General features: G+C 43.8%; 2 protein-coding genes across 3 annotated transcripts in view; one reads left to right on the top strand and one right to left on the bottom strand.

The window, feature by feature from the left end:
• Positions 1–1,131: 1,131 nt before the first annotated feature.
• Positions 1,132–8,186, bottom strand: LOC135525805 (homeobox protein SIX4-like). The gene is made up of 3 exons (XM_064953686.1): positions 7,248–8,186; positions 4,786–5,465; positions 1,132–3,727 (listed from the first exon to the last, which is right to left on the bottom strand). Exons 1-3 carry the CDS (start codon positions 7,973–7,975, stop codon positions 3,099–3,101), a joined length of 2,037 nt encoding a protein of 678 aa, XP_064809758.1. The 5' UTR covers positions 7,976–8,186; the 3' UTR covers positions 1,132–3,098.
• Positions 8,187–8,324: 138 nt separating this feature from the next.
• Positions 8,325–19,022, top strand: part of mnat1 (MNAT1 component of CDK activating kinase) — a 51,524-nt gene continuing 40,826 nt past the window's right edge. Inside the window, exons 1-7 of one of the 2 annotated variants that reach the window (XM_064953688.1) lie at positions 8,325–8,433; positions 8,828–8,918; positions 13,140–13,292; positions 13,572–13,645; positions 14,117–14,220; positions 14,405–14,545; positions 17,956–18,084. In XM_064953688.1, coding sequence (XP_064809760.1) covers positions 8,830–8,918; positions 13,140–13,292; positions 13,572–13,645; positions 14,117–14,220; positions 14,405–14,545; positions 17,956–18,084 — 690 coding nt within the window. In that variant the 5' untranslated portion in view covers positions 8,325–8,433; positions 8,828–8,829. The other variant, XM_064953687.1, reaches the window with a different exon arrangement.

Genomic DNA, 19,022 nt, shown 5'->3' with positions numbered 1-19,022 from the left:
ATTAAACAAGGTTGCCTTGTAGGCTACTCTAATTAAAATAAAATAGCAATATTACAAACAGATGTGACATGTTCTTCAAAATAATGATTAGTATTCCATAAAATGGACTGAGTGTGGTGTTCATTTTTTCCTATTCTACAGGCACAATTGAAATGTGCAATTTTGAGTTTTCTGGGGGCCCCACCCCGTGAGACCAACAGAACATGGGCTCCCATTGCCAATGGGACATTGTTCAGGGCTTCAACAAAGACTTCTTCAATATTACAGGAGGCGTTACCTGATACCTAACAATCAGCTAATTCAATGCCTGTGGCAAGGTCACCTGTGCACAGGTAACCATACACCAGCAACCTGCCTCTCCAGCTCCTTTTCTCCCACTCTCTCCCCCGTCTCTGTCCGGGCCTCATCACCATTGAGTGAGCAGAGACAAACACCTTCTGTTTATTTGGGTCATCTGCATAGAACCCATAAAAAGGATCCACAAAGAGCATAAGGCCAATAGTTCGGTCTCTAAACCACTATAATTTGCCCATCTACCCATCCACAACCCCCCCCCACCATCTTACTTTGCCTTACTTGGGATCCGATGGAGTGAATCAGAATTGGGTAGAAGATCTTGTAAAATCCCCCTAAGCCATGTGAGCAGTTCAGGCTTTCTCTGTACAGACACACAGTGCTTGTGAGTGACAGCACTTCAGACTCATTCGTCCACTTGTGGGTTGGCTGAGTGAGCCAGGCAGCGCTTGCTCTGGGTTAGCCCAGGGAGAGGGCCCTGGGACAGGGTGTTTTGGAGCTGTAGACCCCCCACCCCTAAGAGCAGTACCTCTGGAAATCTCATTGCTGTTTATTTGAATTACGGGGGCTGAGATGAGAAAAGGAGGGCTAATGAATCCCAGGTTGCCAGGCATGTGCAAATGATCACTGCAGGTTTGCAGAGCGAGGTTGTAGGCTTGTTGGATTAGGGCACGACTGTTATACCCCTATCCTCACAGAGTTTGGCTTTTTAAGTCCTTTAAATATATAGAAGATATATGCTTCCTGTCTCGAGAATTTAGGTCCACTGTAGACATAACATTAAACACGAACCCAACTCACATGTTTAATCAAAAATGAATCAAGAAAACATTTGAAAAAAGTGTAACAGTTTTATAAATATAAACTTTTAATGAAGTATGTAGATTTAAAAAAATACATCCAGATCATTTGAGATTACAAATGTACAGTTCAAGATCAAATAAAAAACAATCTGTTTTTACCATATGCCTATGGCTCATTTTTGGTATGTGACATCAGAGCAAGTAGATAAAGTTGTTCTGTAATGTCATCTTTATGTCAGTTTGCAGTCTGTTCATAGCACTGCTCTGAATGGGGGTTTAGGTCATGGAACCTGACAAATAAAAATGTACTGGCCACTCTATGTACATGGATCTGTGTCTTACTGTCTTACTGTTATGTGTAAATGACATCTGCTGGTCATGGCATATAATGGTTTTGTGTTGTGTGTCTGTGTGCTCCACATGTATTTGTTGACTGATGATGTCCACTTACTATCTACATTAATATAACAGGATATGTCTTCCTTATGCCCCTATCTGACAAAACCAGGAAATTACCCAAGGTGGAATAGCTAAGCTTTATCAGAAACCCATTAATGCATTGCATGGGTCACACTCTGCACCTACACATCAATCATAAAGTGTAGAGAACGTGTTAGCCACAGTCAATCGTTTTTACAAATAACAATTAAAAGTAAAAGGCACTAGTAGTAAGACATTCTAATATTGTTAACTCAGTTTGCCATGCAAAGGGACACAATAGAAATCCCTCTCCATATAAAACACATCAGACTGCATGTGGTTCTCCTCCATCAAACACAATACCCCCCTCCCAGTTTCTCATACAAACACACGAACAGGCACGCCGGTCTTACTTTGTAGAAAAATATTTTGGATGTATTTTTTCACAGAGACAGTTTAGGAGACATTTAGAGGTTTTACTATGTTCATTTAGACACAGACTGGACTGTGTAACTGCCCTTTTAGGCCCCACCCTGTCTCCAATAATGGTTGAAGCTTGAAATATATGAAGCTTGAAATATGTTTTACACATTATAACAAATGTCACAGTATTGATTTGCTAATGTTTCCCCCAGAGGACAAAGTATGTTCTTTGAAGCTACAATCTTATGTTTTGATACTATAGTGCAAATTGGGAGAGGTCAGTGAATAATAATAATTTGGGTGGTCTTATATTTGTGCTGTTACACGTGTGTGTAATGGAAATGTGGTTCTTGCATATCCCAACTCCCCAGAGACACCCACAGGGAGTGGGGTCACCATTGTCCAGTGCCCCTGGGGTTAAGTGCCTTGCTCAAAGGCATAGAGACAGAATTTTCACATTGTCAGCCCCAGGATTTGAACCGGATCGGTTATTTGCCCAACGCTCTAACCTTGAGGCTACCTGCCACCCATTTGAAGTCTGACATTTTACAAGGCAGAAATGTACATTAATTTCTTATTGAAGGACTAAATTGCATAAATCCGCAACTGCTGTGCAGTGGTTTCCTGTTATTCGTATGTGGTTTCATGTGTGGTTTTCAGTGCAGCGTTAGTGGTTTTAATGAACCTTTTCACAGAGACGCTACCCTTGCCCCTACTAAATTACCTTTTTGGTTTCACCCAGATGATGCACTTAGTTTGGAGGAACATCCTGGTCACATGACCAGGGCCATTCCAACACCTGTTCTGCAGATCAAGTCCACTCAACAGGAAGTAGCAGGTGTTGTCTTTAAAAAAATGCACACTTAAAATGTGGTTCAAATGCATGCAAGGGACTTCGAAAATAACAGCTAGTCATGCCTTTCTGCAAGGCATAGAGGAAAGATCGGGGGATTTTAAAATATTTAATTAGGATGACTTCATGGTGCCAATCCAAGGGTTTTGTATCTGAATAGAGTTTATTGTAAGGTAAAATGAACACAACATTAGCAAATAATTTAACAGTTAGAGGAAATGAATGGTAAAAAAAAAGAGTAAAAAGATTCACCACATCACTGCTTGGGCAGATATGAGTGCTTATGAAAGGTCATAGGTTACAGGTTAAACGTCAACCATGTCCTCGTCCATCTGCACTGTCTGTAATTTGGCCAGCTCCTTCTCCTCCCCCGGCTCCATTTCCCCACACATGACCCGCACCATCTCATTCACCCCACCGCCATTAGCGTCCACCTTACTCTCCGACACAGACATGTAGCTGTTGTTCATGCCAGGGCCCAGAAGGTGTGAGGAGGGGACAGGTTGTGGGTTGTGGCCCCTGAGGTACTCCCCAGGCTGGAGTTGGTGTCCGTTAGGGTCTGTTTGGGCCATCAGAGGGGTGCTGACGGTGAGGCTGGTGTAGACCTCAGGCTCTGGACTGGAGGAGCTGACGGTGGTTACGTCAGAGGAGGAGCCCCGGCTGGAGGGGACCTCCTCTGAGGTTAGTGGGTCTGAGGAGTAGCTGAGCTGCCCACTGGGGTCCAGGTGAAGGCCATGGTGGTAGGAGTACACCCCTCCACCCCCACCACCCTCCAGGGGCTCCTTCTTAATGGAGGTCTGTCCAGCGTTGCCCATGCTGTAGAGCACCGTGCTGGGGTGCATGGGGGCCATGGCCAGCTTGTCCTGATGGTGCTGGTGGTGGTAGGAGTCCTCACTAGAAGAACTGACTGCTACATTGTTCACTTGGATTGTACCTGGGGTATTCAAATGACAGATTATTAGACTAAACATATTATACTTCCTTCTTCTAACAGTACTTTATATTCTAATCTCTGAACCACTATAACATCCTCTCCTCCTTGACTATAACATAGTTCTGTAAATCTTTGGCTTCACTCTTACTGTCCCTCACTCTTACTCTAACGTGCAACAGAATTCCATCTGAAATCTCTGCTGTGTCTCTCTCACAACTCCTGGTTTTGGAAGCTGGCCCTGTGAGACCCAGGAGAGTCGTATTGCTGTAAAAGCCTGCTCGGGGCCAACAAGAAGGCTTTTTCTTTCCATTTTACTTTCCTTTTGTCCTGGTATGAGTTCTCTGCTTTGTGTCAAATTAAGTGCTGTAATGACTCTCTCCTCATTAGTACGTTTTTTCAGTCCTGTGATTGTCTTAAACAGATTATCCTCCTCTCTCCCCCTTAGGTCAGGAGTGTGCAGTGATGATGACTGATGATGACTTCAGAACCTGTGTTCCATTCATCTCTATAATTTTCCAGGACCACCATATATCACCACACAAGAAAATATGGATGTGTGTGTGTGTGTGTGTCTGTGTGTGGCCTTTGCATCCAGCCACAAATCATTGCAGTGTAGTAAAAAGCATCTGCTAAGACAGCTCAGACATATTGAATGCATAACAAGGCTGGTGACTACACCCATTTCCATTTCAACCCAGGACTCTATTTTTTTTTTAAGGGGAGCGGGGTTAAGTTGCTCTAATATTTTAGATGTTTGAAAGGTTAGGGTCAACCACCACCATGTTACTGTAATGCACTCTCTCTTTCTCTATTAGCAGTTGGAAGAGCACCTAAAATGCTATAATACTATATATAGAACAGTCATTAGTTGTCACCAATACCTCGGAAACTGCTACCAGCAAAACTTCAATGTGGATTTTTTGTTTTCAATGTAAAATAGAATAAAATACAACATTGTTGTCCATTGGTTAGAAGGGAAATGTGTCTTCTGCCTTTCCCAACACCCCCTGATACACACACACCACCACATAGACAGATATGAGGTAAAGTCAACCCACCTTGTGAGAGTGATGAGGAGTCAGAGGGGAGCTGCAGAGGAGGAAGACCCAAGTTGCTGTTGAGCAGTGACGTCCCTTCGCCGTTGGATACGCCGCTGGGCACGTGGACCAGACTGTAACCGCCCAGCTGGAGCGCCCCTGAAGACGAGCTGAACGTGAGGACAGACGAGCTGCCGTTTTGAGCTGCCATGCTGTAAACCCCCTCCAGCTTCACCTCTGCTCCGTTTACACAGCCAGAATAGGAGGCGTAGTCCACACTGGAGCTGCCCAGCCCCTTCTCCTGGCCTGCCTGCATCTGCATGTCCACACCAGAGCCCCCCATCAAGACCCCCCCAGAGGGCCGCAGGGAGTTGAAGGCCAAGGGCTGGATGCCCAGGTTGAGCCCATTGAACAGAATGTTGCTGGGGGCCTGGAGGTAAGACGAGCCACCGTTATGGAAGACAGTGGAGGGGTTACTTGTCACTAGGTTTCCATTGAAGAGCACCTCACTGCTGGATCCAGGGGGTATCTTTATGTCTCCAATCTGTTGGATGATTACACCACTGTCCAGAGACCCTGTCTGCAGGGGGAGGACCCCATGGGTCATCATCCCGTCAGATGAATTGGAGAGGGGGCGTGGAGAGAGCTCCCCCTGCCCTTTACTAGACTCATCCTCTGTGCTGTGGTTGCCATCAGATTCACTGTGGAAAAAATGCAGGGGGGAGAAGAGAGAGACATTGAAAGCAGCTCAGGGACTGTCTGAAGAAAATATGTCCTCTTCTTAACTCTTGGTAGACTTTAATGATGGAATTGTGTGAGGAAGAATTGAGCTCAGCGAAGTAAGTTGTCCTACTGGTTTGACTTATGTTGTTGTCATTGGTGAGTGCACAGGTTGAGTCTTACCACTGACAGAGTGAGTGACAGACAGATTTTGAAACCGAAATAACCATAGAAAGACATTATTTGCATACAAAGAAATATGGCTGATATGTCAAAGCAACTTTGTCCATACCTCAACTCTCTTCGCCTATGAAAACAATGATACATCCACATTACACAGGCTATATCATTGTATTGGCACACAATATTTGTGGGCAGTGGCGATCAATGGAGATCTCTCAAACATGGCTTTAATGAGGAAAGTCGACTACCAAACGTTTTACCCCATGGAGAGTAAATTGGATTATAGTCCTCCTTTAGTTATACTCATTCAGGTCTACCATTTGGCGTAATAAATTCCGGGGTGACAAATGCAAGCGGTCGCAGCGTGACAACACATGGTCAAATACCTTTATTTGTATTTTCTTATGTGGTCATTGGCATATAACGTCTTTTTATTTTATGTTTGAATAGCTTCACTTTTTAAGTTAATAATGATAGCAAAATATTAGGAAATCGAACAATACCATCTGAATCGTATTTTTCATCATGAGCGAGTGACTGAAAAAGCTGCATTTCACTTGCTACAAAAAAGACGTGCTCTCTGAACCAAAGAGAAACGTGTTCTTCATCGTCCTGAGGCCTGCATGCCAATTATTGAAGAAGCATAAATCCTATTCATCTTCTCCATAAATTAGCTCAGGCTTATAATCACTTATTTTGTCACTCAAAGCACAATAATGTTTAGTCAGTGGCAATATAATTATTGGCTCCCACAAACTGGAATGAAGTTGATTGCAAAAACAAATGCGTTTGATCAATTTACAGCATTATTTTGGGGAAGTTTGTGGTGAGAGAGAGAGTACCCACTGGGCACAGACCTCAATTCAAAGTCTATTCCACGCTGGTTCAATGTAATTCCGTTGAAATTACGTGAAAACAACGTTGACTCAACCAATGTCTGCAGGGTGGGTAAGAGGTCACCTCCACCAGGTGCGCGCGAGAAGAACACATACAAAGAAGGGAATAATATCTGTCTGGGGGATTTTCTGGTTTGATAAGAGGTAAAGACAATTGCCAAAGCGATTTATGTGGTGAGAATTCGATTCAGTTAATTGTGAACCCTAACACACGAACGGAGACTATTCATATGTATAGGCTACATCTATAAAAAAACAACTTATTTATAACACAATTTAGAGTATAAAAGTTATATTTGGAATAGAGTAGGCTTATGTTGGACTGGGGTCCATGCTCTTAGTGCCCTAACACGCAAATGAAACCTGATCTGGATGGCAACAGCCTCATATTTCAAAACATTAGCGGCGTGTAAGCGACCCTGCACATTTTTTTGTGCCTATATTATAATGTTAATGATTTACGCTGTCAACTCGCACACCAAGCTCTACGAGCGATTACCATGCAATAGTCAGAGGCTTCAGTCAGGTGTGCATGTACCATACAAGGCAAAGCCTGCTCGACCTTGCCAGCAATAATCTCTCAAAATGACTCCTGGTAATGCATTTGTGAGTTTAATTTCTTAAGCTATTATGCACACTGTGCCATTTGCGTAAAATCAAGCAATCAACGGACTATTTTCTCACCTTTTTGATTGTGCTTCGGACGGGTTTCTGTCCCTCTGTCTCCTGTTTTTGAACCAGTTGCTGACCTGCGTCAAGGAGAGTCCCGTGATTTTAGCGAGGTTTCTTTTCTCGGCTGGAGAGGGATATCTATTCTGCTTGTATAGATCCTTCAGCGCGTTGCGGGACCTCTCTTTGAAGCAGTATACTGTCTCTTCCCCGTCCCAGATAGTCCGGGGTAGTGGGTACTTTCTCCGCAGGCGATATTTATCCACAGCGCCCAGGGGTCTCCCCCGCGCTTTCTCTGCCTCGGTGTACCGTGCCTTATACCAGAGGTCTTGCAGCGAGGAGTGATTGAATGGACTGAAGTTGTGGTTCTCCAAAACACTGTAGAGCTCCTGGTACCGAGCTTGATGAAAAGCGACAAGAGCTTGGGCTTTCAGGATGCTTTCGTTGCCACGAAGCAGGTCACTCTGTGGTAAGGACCATAAAAACCTGGACAGCCGGTCCACATTGCCTCCCTGCTGCAAAGCCTCGCAGACACACGCCACTTGCTCCGGGGAGAATGCCAGCGAGGAAGCCGCGCTCACCAGAAGTTCACTGTGGACTGCATCAGTGTTCGAAGTTGCGCGCTCCATAGACAACTCCGCGGTTTCCAGCGCTAGAAGCTTGATGCAATCTCGTTTGTCCGTCTTCACATTTTCCTTCTTGATGTTATTTGAAATTGTGACTTCTCCTGAAGAAGAAGACATTTTTCAAGCCTTCCTTGTATAAGTCACTCCTCCCTGGTTTCGGCAAGCCTTAAGCCGATCAGGTTACCCCCTCGCCATGCGAACACGATCGAATGTCTGGCAGCAGCTGTAAATGGATAGCTCTCCCCTTTAGTTCCAATGTGTTTTTTACTCTGCGGGAACTGTAGCAAGAAGGGGCATTGGGGTCTGTCTGAGAGTCACCCAATTGGCTACGACGGGCTATACCAGGGAGGAGCGACCACGATCCAGAGACGAGTGTTTGGTTTGCATCTGTCACTCAGACATGACGTACAGTATTTCAGAGGTTTACCTGTACAAGGTGAATGTGTTTGTGATTTTGTTATGGGAGCGGAAAAGACTATCCATCTTGCCTGCATTATGGCATATTATTTTTTGATTGCACCAACTGAGCTATGTGACAATGGACTGCCCCTTTTAGAGAAAGAAAGACATTTTCGGTGAGATGAAAGCCTACCCTTGCCATTTTGCCTTCAATTCCACCTTCGATTAATGTAAAAAAAGTGAACCTATGAAAGTTAGGCTAATGAGTTACATTTTTGGAATACTGGTAGCCTAAACATTGTGGAATTCTGAAATGTTCGTGTGTGTTTTTTTTCTTTTAATCATTGGACAATAACAATATTTATCACTATGTTGCATTTGTCCACTTTGTGCGATGCACTTTGAGGAACCATTAACTAGGAAGCGTTCTTACCAGCGACGTTCTTATCGGGACTATTTGAAGGTGACACATTTGACCGCCTGAGTGAACTGTTAAGAAAGATTGCTAACTTATTAGCTAGCGGGCTAGTTCATTTTAGTTCTGTTTTCTCTCATTTCTGTGCTTTGTAGAGATGGAAGACCAAGGGTGTCCGAGATGCAAGACAACGAAATACAGGAATCCTTCCCTGAAACTGATGGTGAATGTTTGTGGCCACACGCTGTGAGTAACGTTATCCATTCATGCTAACTAGCTAGCAAGCCCAGCAGTGTCCTGAGCGAGCTAGCTTCACAGATATAGCTGCAGGTTTTCAACCCGTTAAATATGTTATTTAGCCAGACCACTACAACAAGGGATATAAAATGTAATGTTAGCTAGTAGTACTTCTGCTATGTAACGTTAGCTAGTCAAACTCAACTCGTGGAGTGTAATCTGTTGACGTTACTATGTAGCTAGCAAAGCTGAAAGTGAAGAACTATGACCTTTTAGGTGCACGATGTTTGTTGTTTTTCACCCCTTTCTATCTGCAACATAAAAACTTCCCCTTGTCTCAGCGTGTCTTGATTACAAGTTGTACAGAATGCACAAGTAAATGTTTTCGTCTCTGGCTTAACACCCGTGCCAATATATCCTCCAAAAACCGGCTTCTCGGGCATTAATCACTTAAATAGACAACGCTGGCTTGTTTATTTTTTATTGCAAGAACATGTGATACTGAAACGTAACCATATAGCTATCAACTCAGGTTGATGTACTGCCTCAGTCTCTATGGAAGTAAAATAAAAAAGATAGCAAGAAAGCTGTCCTCAATTACATCCCCTGTTTGTAAGCCCAGACATCCTCCCAGTCTCTCTGATGAAGGAACGGAGACGGGTTGATTTTTATGGGTGTTGTTATGCAGTGACAGTGGGTGAGGAAAATGCTGGTGTCTGTTGGCGCATATGCTTGACTCTGTTTGTTTATTATCCGTACCATCAGGAAGTGTCTGTGCTTCGTCATCAAGTCAGCACACTCATAACTCAGGGCTTCTGTTCTATCTGGACGCAGGGTCACACTGGGAGAAAATGTAAATAACTTTAGAGGATCACCCTTCCCTAGCTCTGTTCACCTTGATGGTGCTCTTAACAACTGTTTACCAGATTATTTGGGTGCTGCTAGGAAACTGCAACCACACACATTGGTAATTGTTTTTGACTGTCCTGACTGCTGGTCATTTGATAACTCATGATTTCAAGGTTTGGTGTACTATTGTTGATGCACAATAATTACACTATCTTGGAACCCAGAACCATATTTGATCTGTCACAAAAGAGCCTAAACTTGAAAAAAGTTTCATAGTGAATCATAATCAACACATTGTCTATGTTTGAATGAAATTGAAGCAAAAATATCCTGTGATGACCAGTTTATCTTCCTGTCTGTCCTTTGGTCTGACTGACGGTTTGTCAAACTGTGGTAAGGTCTTATCTGCACTGGGGAGAGAGTCTTGCCGACAACGCTATGAAGCCATTCCGGTGTAGGCCATCCCACACGCTATATGTAACCGCTCCACCCTGTGTCTAAATTTAAATCCCACAGCAGCACATTTAGTGTCCCCGTCGCCAGTAACACTGGCCTTATGTTATTTATTACCTACACACCCTGATGCATGGCCAATGTCCTTTGGCATTTGGAAGCAGGGACTGGGCACTGCACAGATGACGGTGGGCCAGGTACATTAGGGTGGGTATGTAGAGATTGAGGAAGGTGTGATTAGGGACGCTTCTGCAGGTGGAGGCTATGTTCTTGTGTGTCTGTCAGTCACCTACCCATTAGAGGGCAGATCGGTGTAGTTTATTCGAAAACTAATTTAGGAAGTTTTACTCTTTCCCATGCTTGATAATGTACATTGTAATTTATGAAATTCCTCTTCCCATTTAGTTTTAAGAGCCAATCAAGTGTCCCAGTGTTTTCTGTCTATGGCTCTGCAGGTGGTGGGTGTCACAGGCAGGAGAGGGGCGTCACAGCAGCTTAGCAGTGTTTGATGATTACTACAGGTGATTACTACACAAAGGGATCTCCTGCCTAGGCCCAGTCCAGAGCATGGAGAGGGCTTCATGGGAGACGCGGGTGAACCAGCCCCTATGTGGCTGTGTTGTACTTACCTTCTCTACCGTAGACGAGGAGGCAGGCAGGCAATGTCACTGGCCCTTGGGTTGTGGGGGGGGGTTGTTTTTGCCCTGCCAGGCCCCTGTTTACCTTCCCCTGACCTGCTGACAGCTGCAGATGGGAGAGATATGAGCCAGGAGCTCTGAACAGGACAGGTGAGGGCTGGGGGTGGAGGGCTCACTCACCACTTTGCTGCAGTGAGAATAGCCTTGGGAGAGAAGGAGAGAGAGCATATGCCAGAGAAACCGTGTGTATGATGCTAGACATATGGTCTCTCCCAAGCCCTTATGCCCAGAAGCAGGAGAAAGGCACAATCAGAAAGAGGGTCCTATACAGATGGCTAGCCTAAAGATGGCAAGTTCACTTTGAAAGTCTCCTCCCTTCAATCTTCTCATAGCTTCACCTCTTCCCTCTAGAATTACACAGGATTTCCCCTGTGGAGGGTCCGTTGTGTGGTCCATTTATGGGGCAGGGGGCAAGCTATGCCCCACTCCTGGCCCTGCCTGATGAATGGGCTCTTTGTGGGCCTGTGGAAACAAGCAGCACCCCTCCCCCTTCTACCTCCATATGGCCAGGCCTATACATCTCCTGTAGCCTGGGGCCACAGTGAACATCTGCCCCCACTGGGCTGCACTTGATCAGAAGGCTCTCTCATGGTACCGGGGACCAACCACGTATAGGATAACTTTTGTTTCATCTATGTTTTTGTGCTAAATCCAATGGTTGTTGAACACTAGGTCTATTTGTGAATGTTTTGTGAGCTCTGTTCTGTACTAGAGGGTGTTTTGGTGTTAATTATCTTTTGGCAGGTTTGCTTTGATTGATCCATATCTGATATGTAAACAGGCAAAGCCCTGTAGTTTCTGCGGTTTCTCCCATAACTGCTTTTTAATTGAGAATCTTGCTGATGAGGTGACAAGGGTTTACTGCAACTTGGCCTGAAGGACTTGCGTTCTAAAGAAGTTTTGAAAGCAATGTGACTTTGGAAACAAATAAAAAACATGGAGACACAAGATGATTTCCTCCAGAATTTCATCACATTGAATAAGCAACAACATTTTGGGGTGAAAATGGCAGTAGTCACCCAAGATGTGGCCATTTGGAAACCAGATGTTGGGGCTTGCTTTTGAAGGTGGGCAGCTAGGAGCAGGAAGCCTACAGAAGGTGAATTCCAGTGGAATAAAGCTTCTCAGAGACTTAATTAAGAGTGGACTGTGCAAATGTTTATTCAGCCCCCCTGCTCGCCTCTCCTGCTGCCTACTTAGGGAAGAATTAAGGCCTTTTTCATTGTCTTCATGTATAAACGCCTACCTGCTCAAAGGTGTGAATGATTAGTAAATGTTGCTCGGTCCAAAGTTGGCTCTGGTCGTTGCTACGGCTGTGTTGTCCTGATGGTTTGTGGAGGACAGAACCTGCTGCATTGGAATGCTTTCCTTTCGGTCTAAATTGACTTCATGATGAGATGGGATTTGTGTATCATGCAACAATAGTCATGTGGTTAGACTTTCTTTATCGATGCAGTTCATAAGGCCTTATGACGTATTCATTTCTAGCCTAACGTAATTTAGCCTAAATCTACTATAACTGTTTTGCAATTGTTTTGATTTTATTAATTGTAGGTCAATTGCTAGAGCACTTTCAAGGTCATTTTAAAAATGATTACAATCCTGACAATGTTGAAATAACCCATAGCCTTTCAGGGAACTTCAGGATCAGTGGAATTTGAAATGGTTTAGTGATGAGGAGCTGTGGGTACATTGCTGAACTAGATTCTATATTCTATGCAACGTGGCATGTTGACTATGAGTTCCTTTGAAATGAAAAAACCAACAACCGTTTTTCCAGTGCAGAAAGTCAATGGCAGGGGTGTCAGATTAATTTCTGTGTGTGGGGGGTGGTGTGTAAATCAACATTCCATTCATGATTCCAACTGTAAAAATACAAGATGGCCATTATCACGTGCTGTGAGGCTGATAACTCAGACAGACCGACAAAATTGAAATATACCACCAGGCCTTTGCTAAGGAAAAGTGCATTAGACATGCACATACAGTAGGCAGTAGTTGACATGCATGCTCCATATAATATAGTTTCCTCTACAGCTGTGTGTGTTTGCCACAGGGTTTCCCAAACTTGGGACTCCAAGGGTTGCACGTTTGCTTTTTTGCCCTAGCACTACACAAGCTATTCAAATAATCAGTTCATCATTAAGCTTTGATAATTTGAATCAGCTGCGTAGTCCCGAGGACCAAGTATGGGGAAAGGCTGGTTTACTATGTCTCTGTCTCCTCTCAGATGTGAGAGCTGTGTGGACATGCTGTTTGTGCGCGGCTCGGGGAACTGTGTGCAGTGCGACACGCCCCTGAGGAAGAGTAACTTCCGTGTGCAGCTCTTTGAAGACCCTGCCGTCGACAAGGAGGTGGAGATCCGTAAGAAGGTGCTCAAGATGTGAGTGAGGGGCACGGGGGAGAAGGGTGTGTCTCTGTTCAGCCCACTCCTCCCTCTCTTTAAGCTGCCATTGTCATGATGCTGTTTGTTTTCTAGACAATGGGCCCCCCAGGGTTTGCTCGAATAGGAAAGCTCTTTCCCTGCCATACTTTTTCCTCTCAGCCACTCTTATTCCATCCATATCTCATCTTTATTTCTTTAGCTCTGCAGTTTCAATGCAATGTCTGTAAACAAGCATTAAGCCTAATGCATATAATAACTCTTCGCTTTCTCCCTCAGTTACAACAAAAGAGACTTTGACTTCTCCAACTTGAGAGAATACAATGACTACTTGGAGCGAGTGGAGGAGATCGGTGAGAGGAGGTGGGGGGAGAGAGAGAGGGAAGGATGTAGCCTGATTGATCTGGCCTTGCCTCTGGATGTTGATGTTTTACAGGCTTCAGTGCCAGGGTCAGAGACACACCAGTCTCTCTGTGCCAATTCTCAGAGATTTCTGTCAGATGGTGTTTGCACTGTGACAATGTGTTGGACTTCTCCTACTGTCCCCTATGCTTACATCGTCAGAAACATGGCTAATTACTTTTAGAGAAATGCACTGGCAAACCCTATGTGTTTCTATTGTTTATTTTACATAGGGATATATACAATTTCAACATTAAACCTTAATTCAATGCGTTTTGATTAAATAAGTATCTTGTCAGATGCTTTGCAACATCATAATTCATCTTGTGCCAAATCTGATTTCCAGTATCAGTCCTAAATCATTTGAGGTGAAGTCCATGCTAGTATGTTGATAGATGGCTGCCCTGCTCCCTTCTCTCCAGTCTATAACCTGACCAACAACCTAGAGGTGGAGGGGACCAAACAGATCATGGAGGCTTACCAGAGAGAGAATAGAGACATCATTCAGAAGAACAAGGCCAAGCTGGTGGGTACCTGTAACCCCACACTGACTCACTCTGCTTTGCCTGGTGAAACGCATCGCTTATGCATTATTCTGTTGTACTAAATGGTCAAGCTTCCTCTCTCAACCTCTGTCTCCTCCTCTGCAATACTCTGTCTACTATGATATTGATTGTTTTCTCTCCGATTCCTCTCCCTCTCTTTGTCAGACTCGAGAGCAGGAGGAGTTGGAGGAGCTGCTGCTGTTGGAGCAGCAGGGGAATGAGCAGCGCAGGCTGGAGACTCTGCAGGAAGAACAGAGACAGTTACAGGCCAAGAGGAAGAGCAAGCAGGCTCTACTGGATGAACTGGTGAGACTCACACACACACACACACACACACACTAATAAACACAGATTGCCACATAGCACCACACAGGCAAATTGAGAAAACAATCAGGTGACATACAGTACCAGGCAAAAGTTTGGACACACCTACTCATTCAAGGGTTTTTCTTTAAGACATTAAAACTATGAAATAACACACATGGAATCATGTAGTAACCACTTATTTTTTTAAACAATATATTTGAGATTCTTCAAAGTAGCCACCTTTTGCCTTGATGACAGCTTTGCACACGCTTGGCATTTTCTCAACCAGCTTCACTTGGAATGCTTTTCCAACCATCTTGAAGGAGTTCCCACATATGCTGAGCACTTGTTGGCTGCTTTTCCTTCACTCTGCGGTCCAACTCATCCCAAACCATCTCAATTAGGTTGAGGTCAGGTGATTGTGAAGGCCAGGTAATCTGATACAGCACTCCATCACTCTCCTTCTTGGTCAAATAGCCCTTATACAGTCTGGAGGTGTGTTGGGTCATTGTCCTGTTGAAAAACAAATGATAGAGCAAACCAGTTGGGATGGCGTATCGCTGCAGAATCCTGTGGTTGCCATGCTGGTTAAGTGTGCCTTGAATTCTAAATAAATCACTGACCGTGTCACCAGCAAAGCACCATCACACCTCCTCCATGCTTCACAGTAGGAAACACGCATGCGAAGATCATCCATTCACCTACTCTGCATCTCACAAAGACATGGCGGTTGGAACCAAAAATCGCAAATTTGGACTCATCAGACCAAAGGACAGATTTCCACCAGTCTAATGTCCATTGCTTGCGTTTCTTGGCCCAAGCAAGTCTCTTCTTCTTATTGGTGTCCTTTAGTAGTTTTTCTTTGCAGCAATTCGACCATGAAGGCCTGATTCACAGTCTCCTCTGAACAGTTGATGTTGAGATGGGTCTGTTACTTGAACTCTGAAGCATTTATTTGGGCTGCAATCTGAGGCTGTTAACTCTAATGAACTTACTCTCTGCAGCAGAGAACTCTGGGTCTTCCTTTCCTGTGGCAGTCCTCATGAGAGCCAGTTTCATTATACTACTTGGTTTTTGCGACTGCACTTGAAGAAACTTTCAAAGTTCTGAAAATGTTCAATTTTGAATGACCTTCATGTCTTAAAGTTATGATTGACTGTTGTTTCTCTTTGCTTATTTGAGCTGTTCTTGCCATAATATGGACTTGTTTTTTTACGAAATAGGGCTCTTATGTAGAGGTCGACCGATTTAAAATAAAAAATAAAAAATAAAAAATAAAAAAAAATAAAATAAAATAAAAAAATAAATAAAATAAAAAATAAAATAAAAAAAATTAATGATTTTTCAACGCCGATACCGATTATTGGAGGACCAAAAAAAGCCGATACTGATTAATTCGCTGATTTGTATTTATTTATTTGTAATAATGACAATTACAACAATACTGAATGAACACTTATTTTAACTTAATATAATACATAAATAAAATCAATTTAGCCTCAAATAAATAATGAAACATGTTCAATTTGGTTTAAATAATGCAAAAACAAAGTGTTGGAGAAGAAAGTAAAAGTGCAATAAAGCTAATGTTTAAGTTCCTTGCTCAGATCATGAGAACATATGAAAGCTGGTGGTTCCTTTTAATAGGAGTCTTCAATATTCCCAGGTAAGAAGTTTTAGGTTGTAGTTATTATAGGACTATTTCCAACTATACCATTTGTATTTCATTAACCTTTGACTATTGGATGTTCTTATAGGCACTTTAATATTGCCAGTGTAACAGTATAGCTTCCATTCCTCTCCTCGCTCCTACCTGGGCTCGAACCAGGAACACAACAGTCACACTCGAAGCGGCGTTACCCATGCAGAGCAAGGGAAACAACCACAGGCTCAGAGCGAGTGACGTTTGAAATGCTATGAGCGGGCGCTAACTAGCTAGCCATTTCACATCGGTTACACCAGCCTCATCTCAGGAGTTGATAGGCTTGAAGTCATAAACAGCCCAATGCTTGACGCACAATGAAGAGCTGCTGGCAAAACGCACAAAAGTGCTGTTTGAATGAATGTTTACGCGCCTGTTTTTGCCTACCACCGCTCAGTCAGATACTTGTATGCTCAGTCAGATTATATGCAACGCAGGACACGCTAGATATTATCTAGTAATATCATCAACCATGTGTAGTTAACTAGTGATTATGATTGATTGTTTTTTATAAGACGCTAGCTAGCAACTTACCTTGGCATTCACGTAACAGGCAATGTCCTTGTGGAGTGCAATGTAATCAGGTGGTTAGAGCGGTGGACTAGTTAACTGTTTGGTTGCAAGATTGAATCCCCTGAGCTGACAAGGTAAAAATCTGTCATTCTGCCCCTGAACAAGGCAGTTAACCCACCGTTCCTAGGCCGTCATTGAAAATAAGAATGTGTTTAACTGACTTGCCTAGTTAAACAAAAAAAAATCAAAATCGGTGTCCAAAAATACCAATTTCCGATTGTTATGAAAACTTGAAATTGCCCTAATTAAAATCTGCTATTACGATTTAATTGGTCGACCTCTAATCTTATGTATACCACCCCTACCATGTCATAGCACAACTCTTGACAAATGCACTCCTGTTAATTGAAATGCATTCATGTTGACTACCTCAGGAAGCTGGTTGTGAGAATGCCAAGTGTGCAAAGCTGTTATTTAGCAACAGGCTGTGGAAGGGATTGTCCCTGAAGAGCTGCCTGGTAAAGCGCGATCACAGATAGCAGTTTGAGCTGTTTGTTTGTTTAAACACTGGGCCTCGTCTGTTGGGAGATGAGCAGTCAGCCCCCGGGGACATGCTGCTGTGTGTTGGCATTTACACTAGCAATCTCTGAGGGTCGGGGTCACACACACACACGATCATTATAGACTGATAGTGTTTGCAATAGATCCTGATAAGGATACATTGGTTGATCCCCTCCAGCTGTTCATTATTCTGCGCCACACTTTCCTTCCTGCCAAGTGATAAACACTCCCAGTTCTGTCCATACCGCCTGTATACCTCGACAATAACGTCCTGCTCCATCTGAACACCATGCATTGTCTTTTTGGAGGTAAAGATGGCGCAGAGCGACATAATACTACTGTTTTTAACTTGGCCTGCATTAATAATTTAATGACTAGCCTCAGAGCACCTTGGTTTCTTTGTTGTGCAGTTATAGGGAGATGTGTGTGTGATTGATATTGTAAACGCCGAGGTTCCCAAGTTACACATTTAATTTACAGGTGCCAGTCTTTGAAGCTCCTCCCATATTTTACTTGGCTTAAATACAGGTTTTGCTTGAGGCTAGATCATGGCTCGTCAGTGGTTTTTGAAAATGATCACACACACAGAAATATGATGACATATTCATACCTGTATTTGTATGTTTCCCTCTAGGAGCGCTCTCATGTCCCCGCCACCATCCTGCTGGCCCAACACAAGGACCGGGCCGCCCAGCTGGAGACCCAAATTGAGAAGCAGAAACAGGTGGTCAAAACCACCATCTTCTCCACCGGCATCCCTATGGTGAGTACCACACGCCATGTGTAAACACGCTGACTGTCCTGACTGTGAAGTATGCTTTAAGCCTACCGCATAGTTAGCATACAAACAGCACCCACACAGAAATGCTAATGAATGTCCAGCATGCACCCTGGGTCGGCCTATTTTAGCTAGCTTTAAAGCATGATAAGGTCATACGAACACTCTGTCTGCATGATTTCTCTCAATAGTAACGCATGGTTAGCATACTTAAACAGAGCCCAATGCTGACTAGCTTAATGGGGCACACACACTGCCATTTAGGTAAATGCTAATTCATTGTTAGCATATTACAGTGGTGGTTAGTTTAGATATAGCTTCATGCTAATGGTTGAGGAGCCCCTGAAGGAGAGTGTTGCTGCAGTGCACTGTGACCAATCCCTTAGTGCGCTTCTCTGCCTGGTGTGGGAACAAGCCCTCATCTCATCCATAGTTTCATCACATTCCTACCTGCAGCTCTCAGAGACAGAATGAGGGCTCTGGCTAGGTGTTTTGTTGAGTTGTCAGCTTTGTTGTTCAGGGTAGCTGAGGCCTCCTTCCATTTGGCAACGGCTATGTTTTCCTTCACACTAGTTTATTTTCATTATACCATGACGAGATAAAGCGATATCCCCCCACCTTTCTCTCCACAAGCCCATATGGGAGGTGTGGCTGACTTGCGTGGGAGAAATCTTATCTTAGTGCTCAACTAGTCCCACATCCGTGACAGAATTGTGAAGTCTCTGTCCAGCTGTCTTTCTCCACACACACTCACATACCTATATACTAGTTTTGCTTGCAGAATCTAGAAACCTTTTATTCTGTCTCATCAGCCCAGCTAGCATGGGTAATCCTCTGGGCAATAAATTTGTACCATGAGTTTATTTGATATCCATTTAAACCCAAAGACATGACCACCGTCCAGTCTTCCTCCACCGTTGGAA

This window comes from Oncorhynchus masou, chromosome 32 (assembly GCF_036934945.1).
Source record: "Oncorhynchus masou masou isolate Uvic2021 chromosome 32, UVic_Omas_1.1, whole genome shotgun sequence".
Lineage (NCBI taxonomy): Eukaryota > Metazoa > Chordata > Actinopteri > Salmoniformes > Salmonidae > Oncorhynchus > Oncorhynchus masou.
The sequence above is the reverse complement of the archived record's forward strand: the minus strand, read 5'-3'. Positions and strand labels throughout refer to the sequence as shown.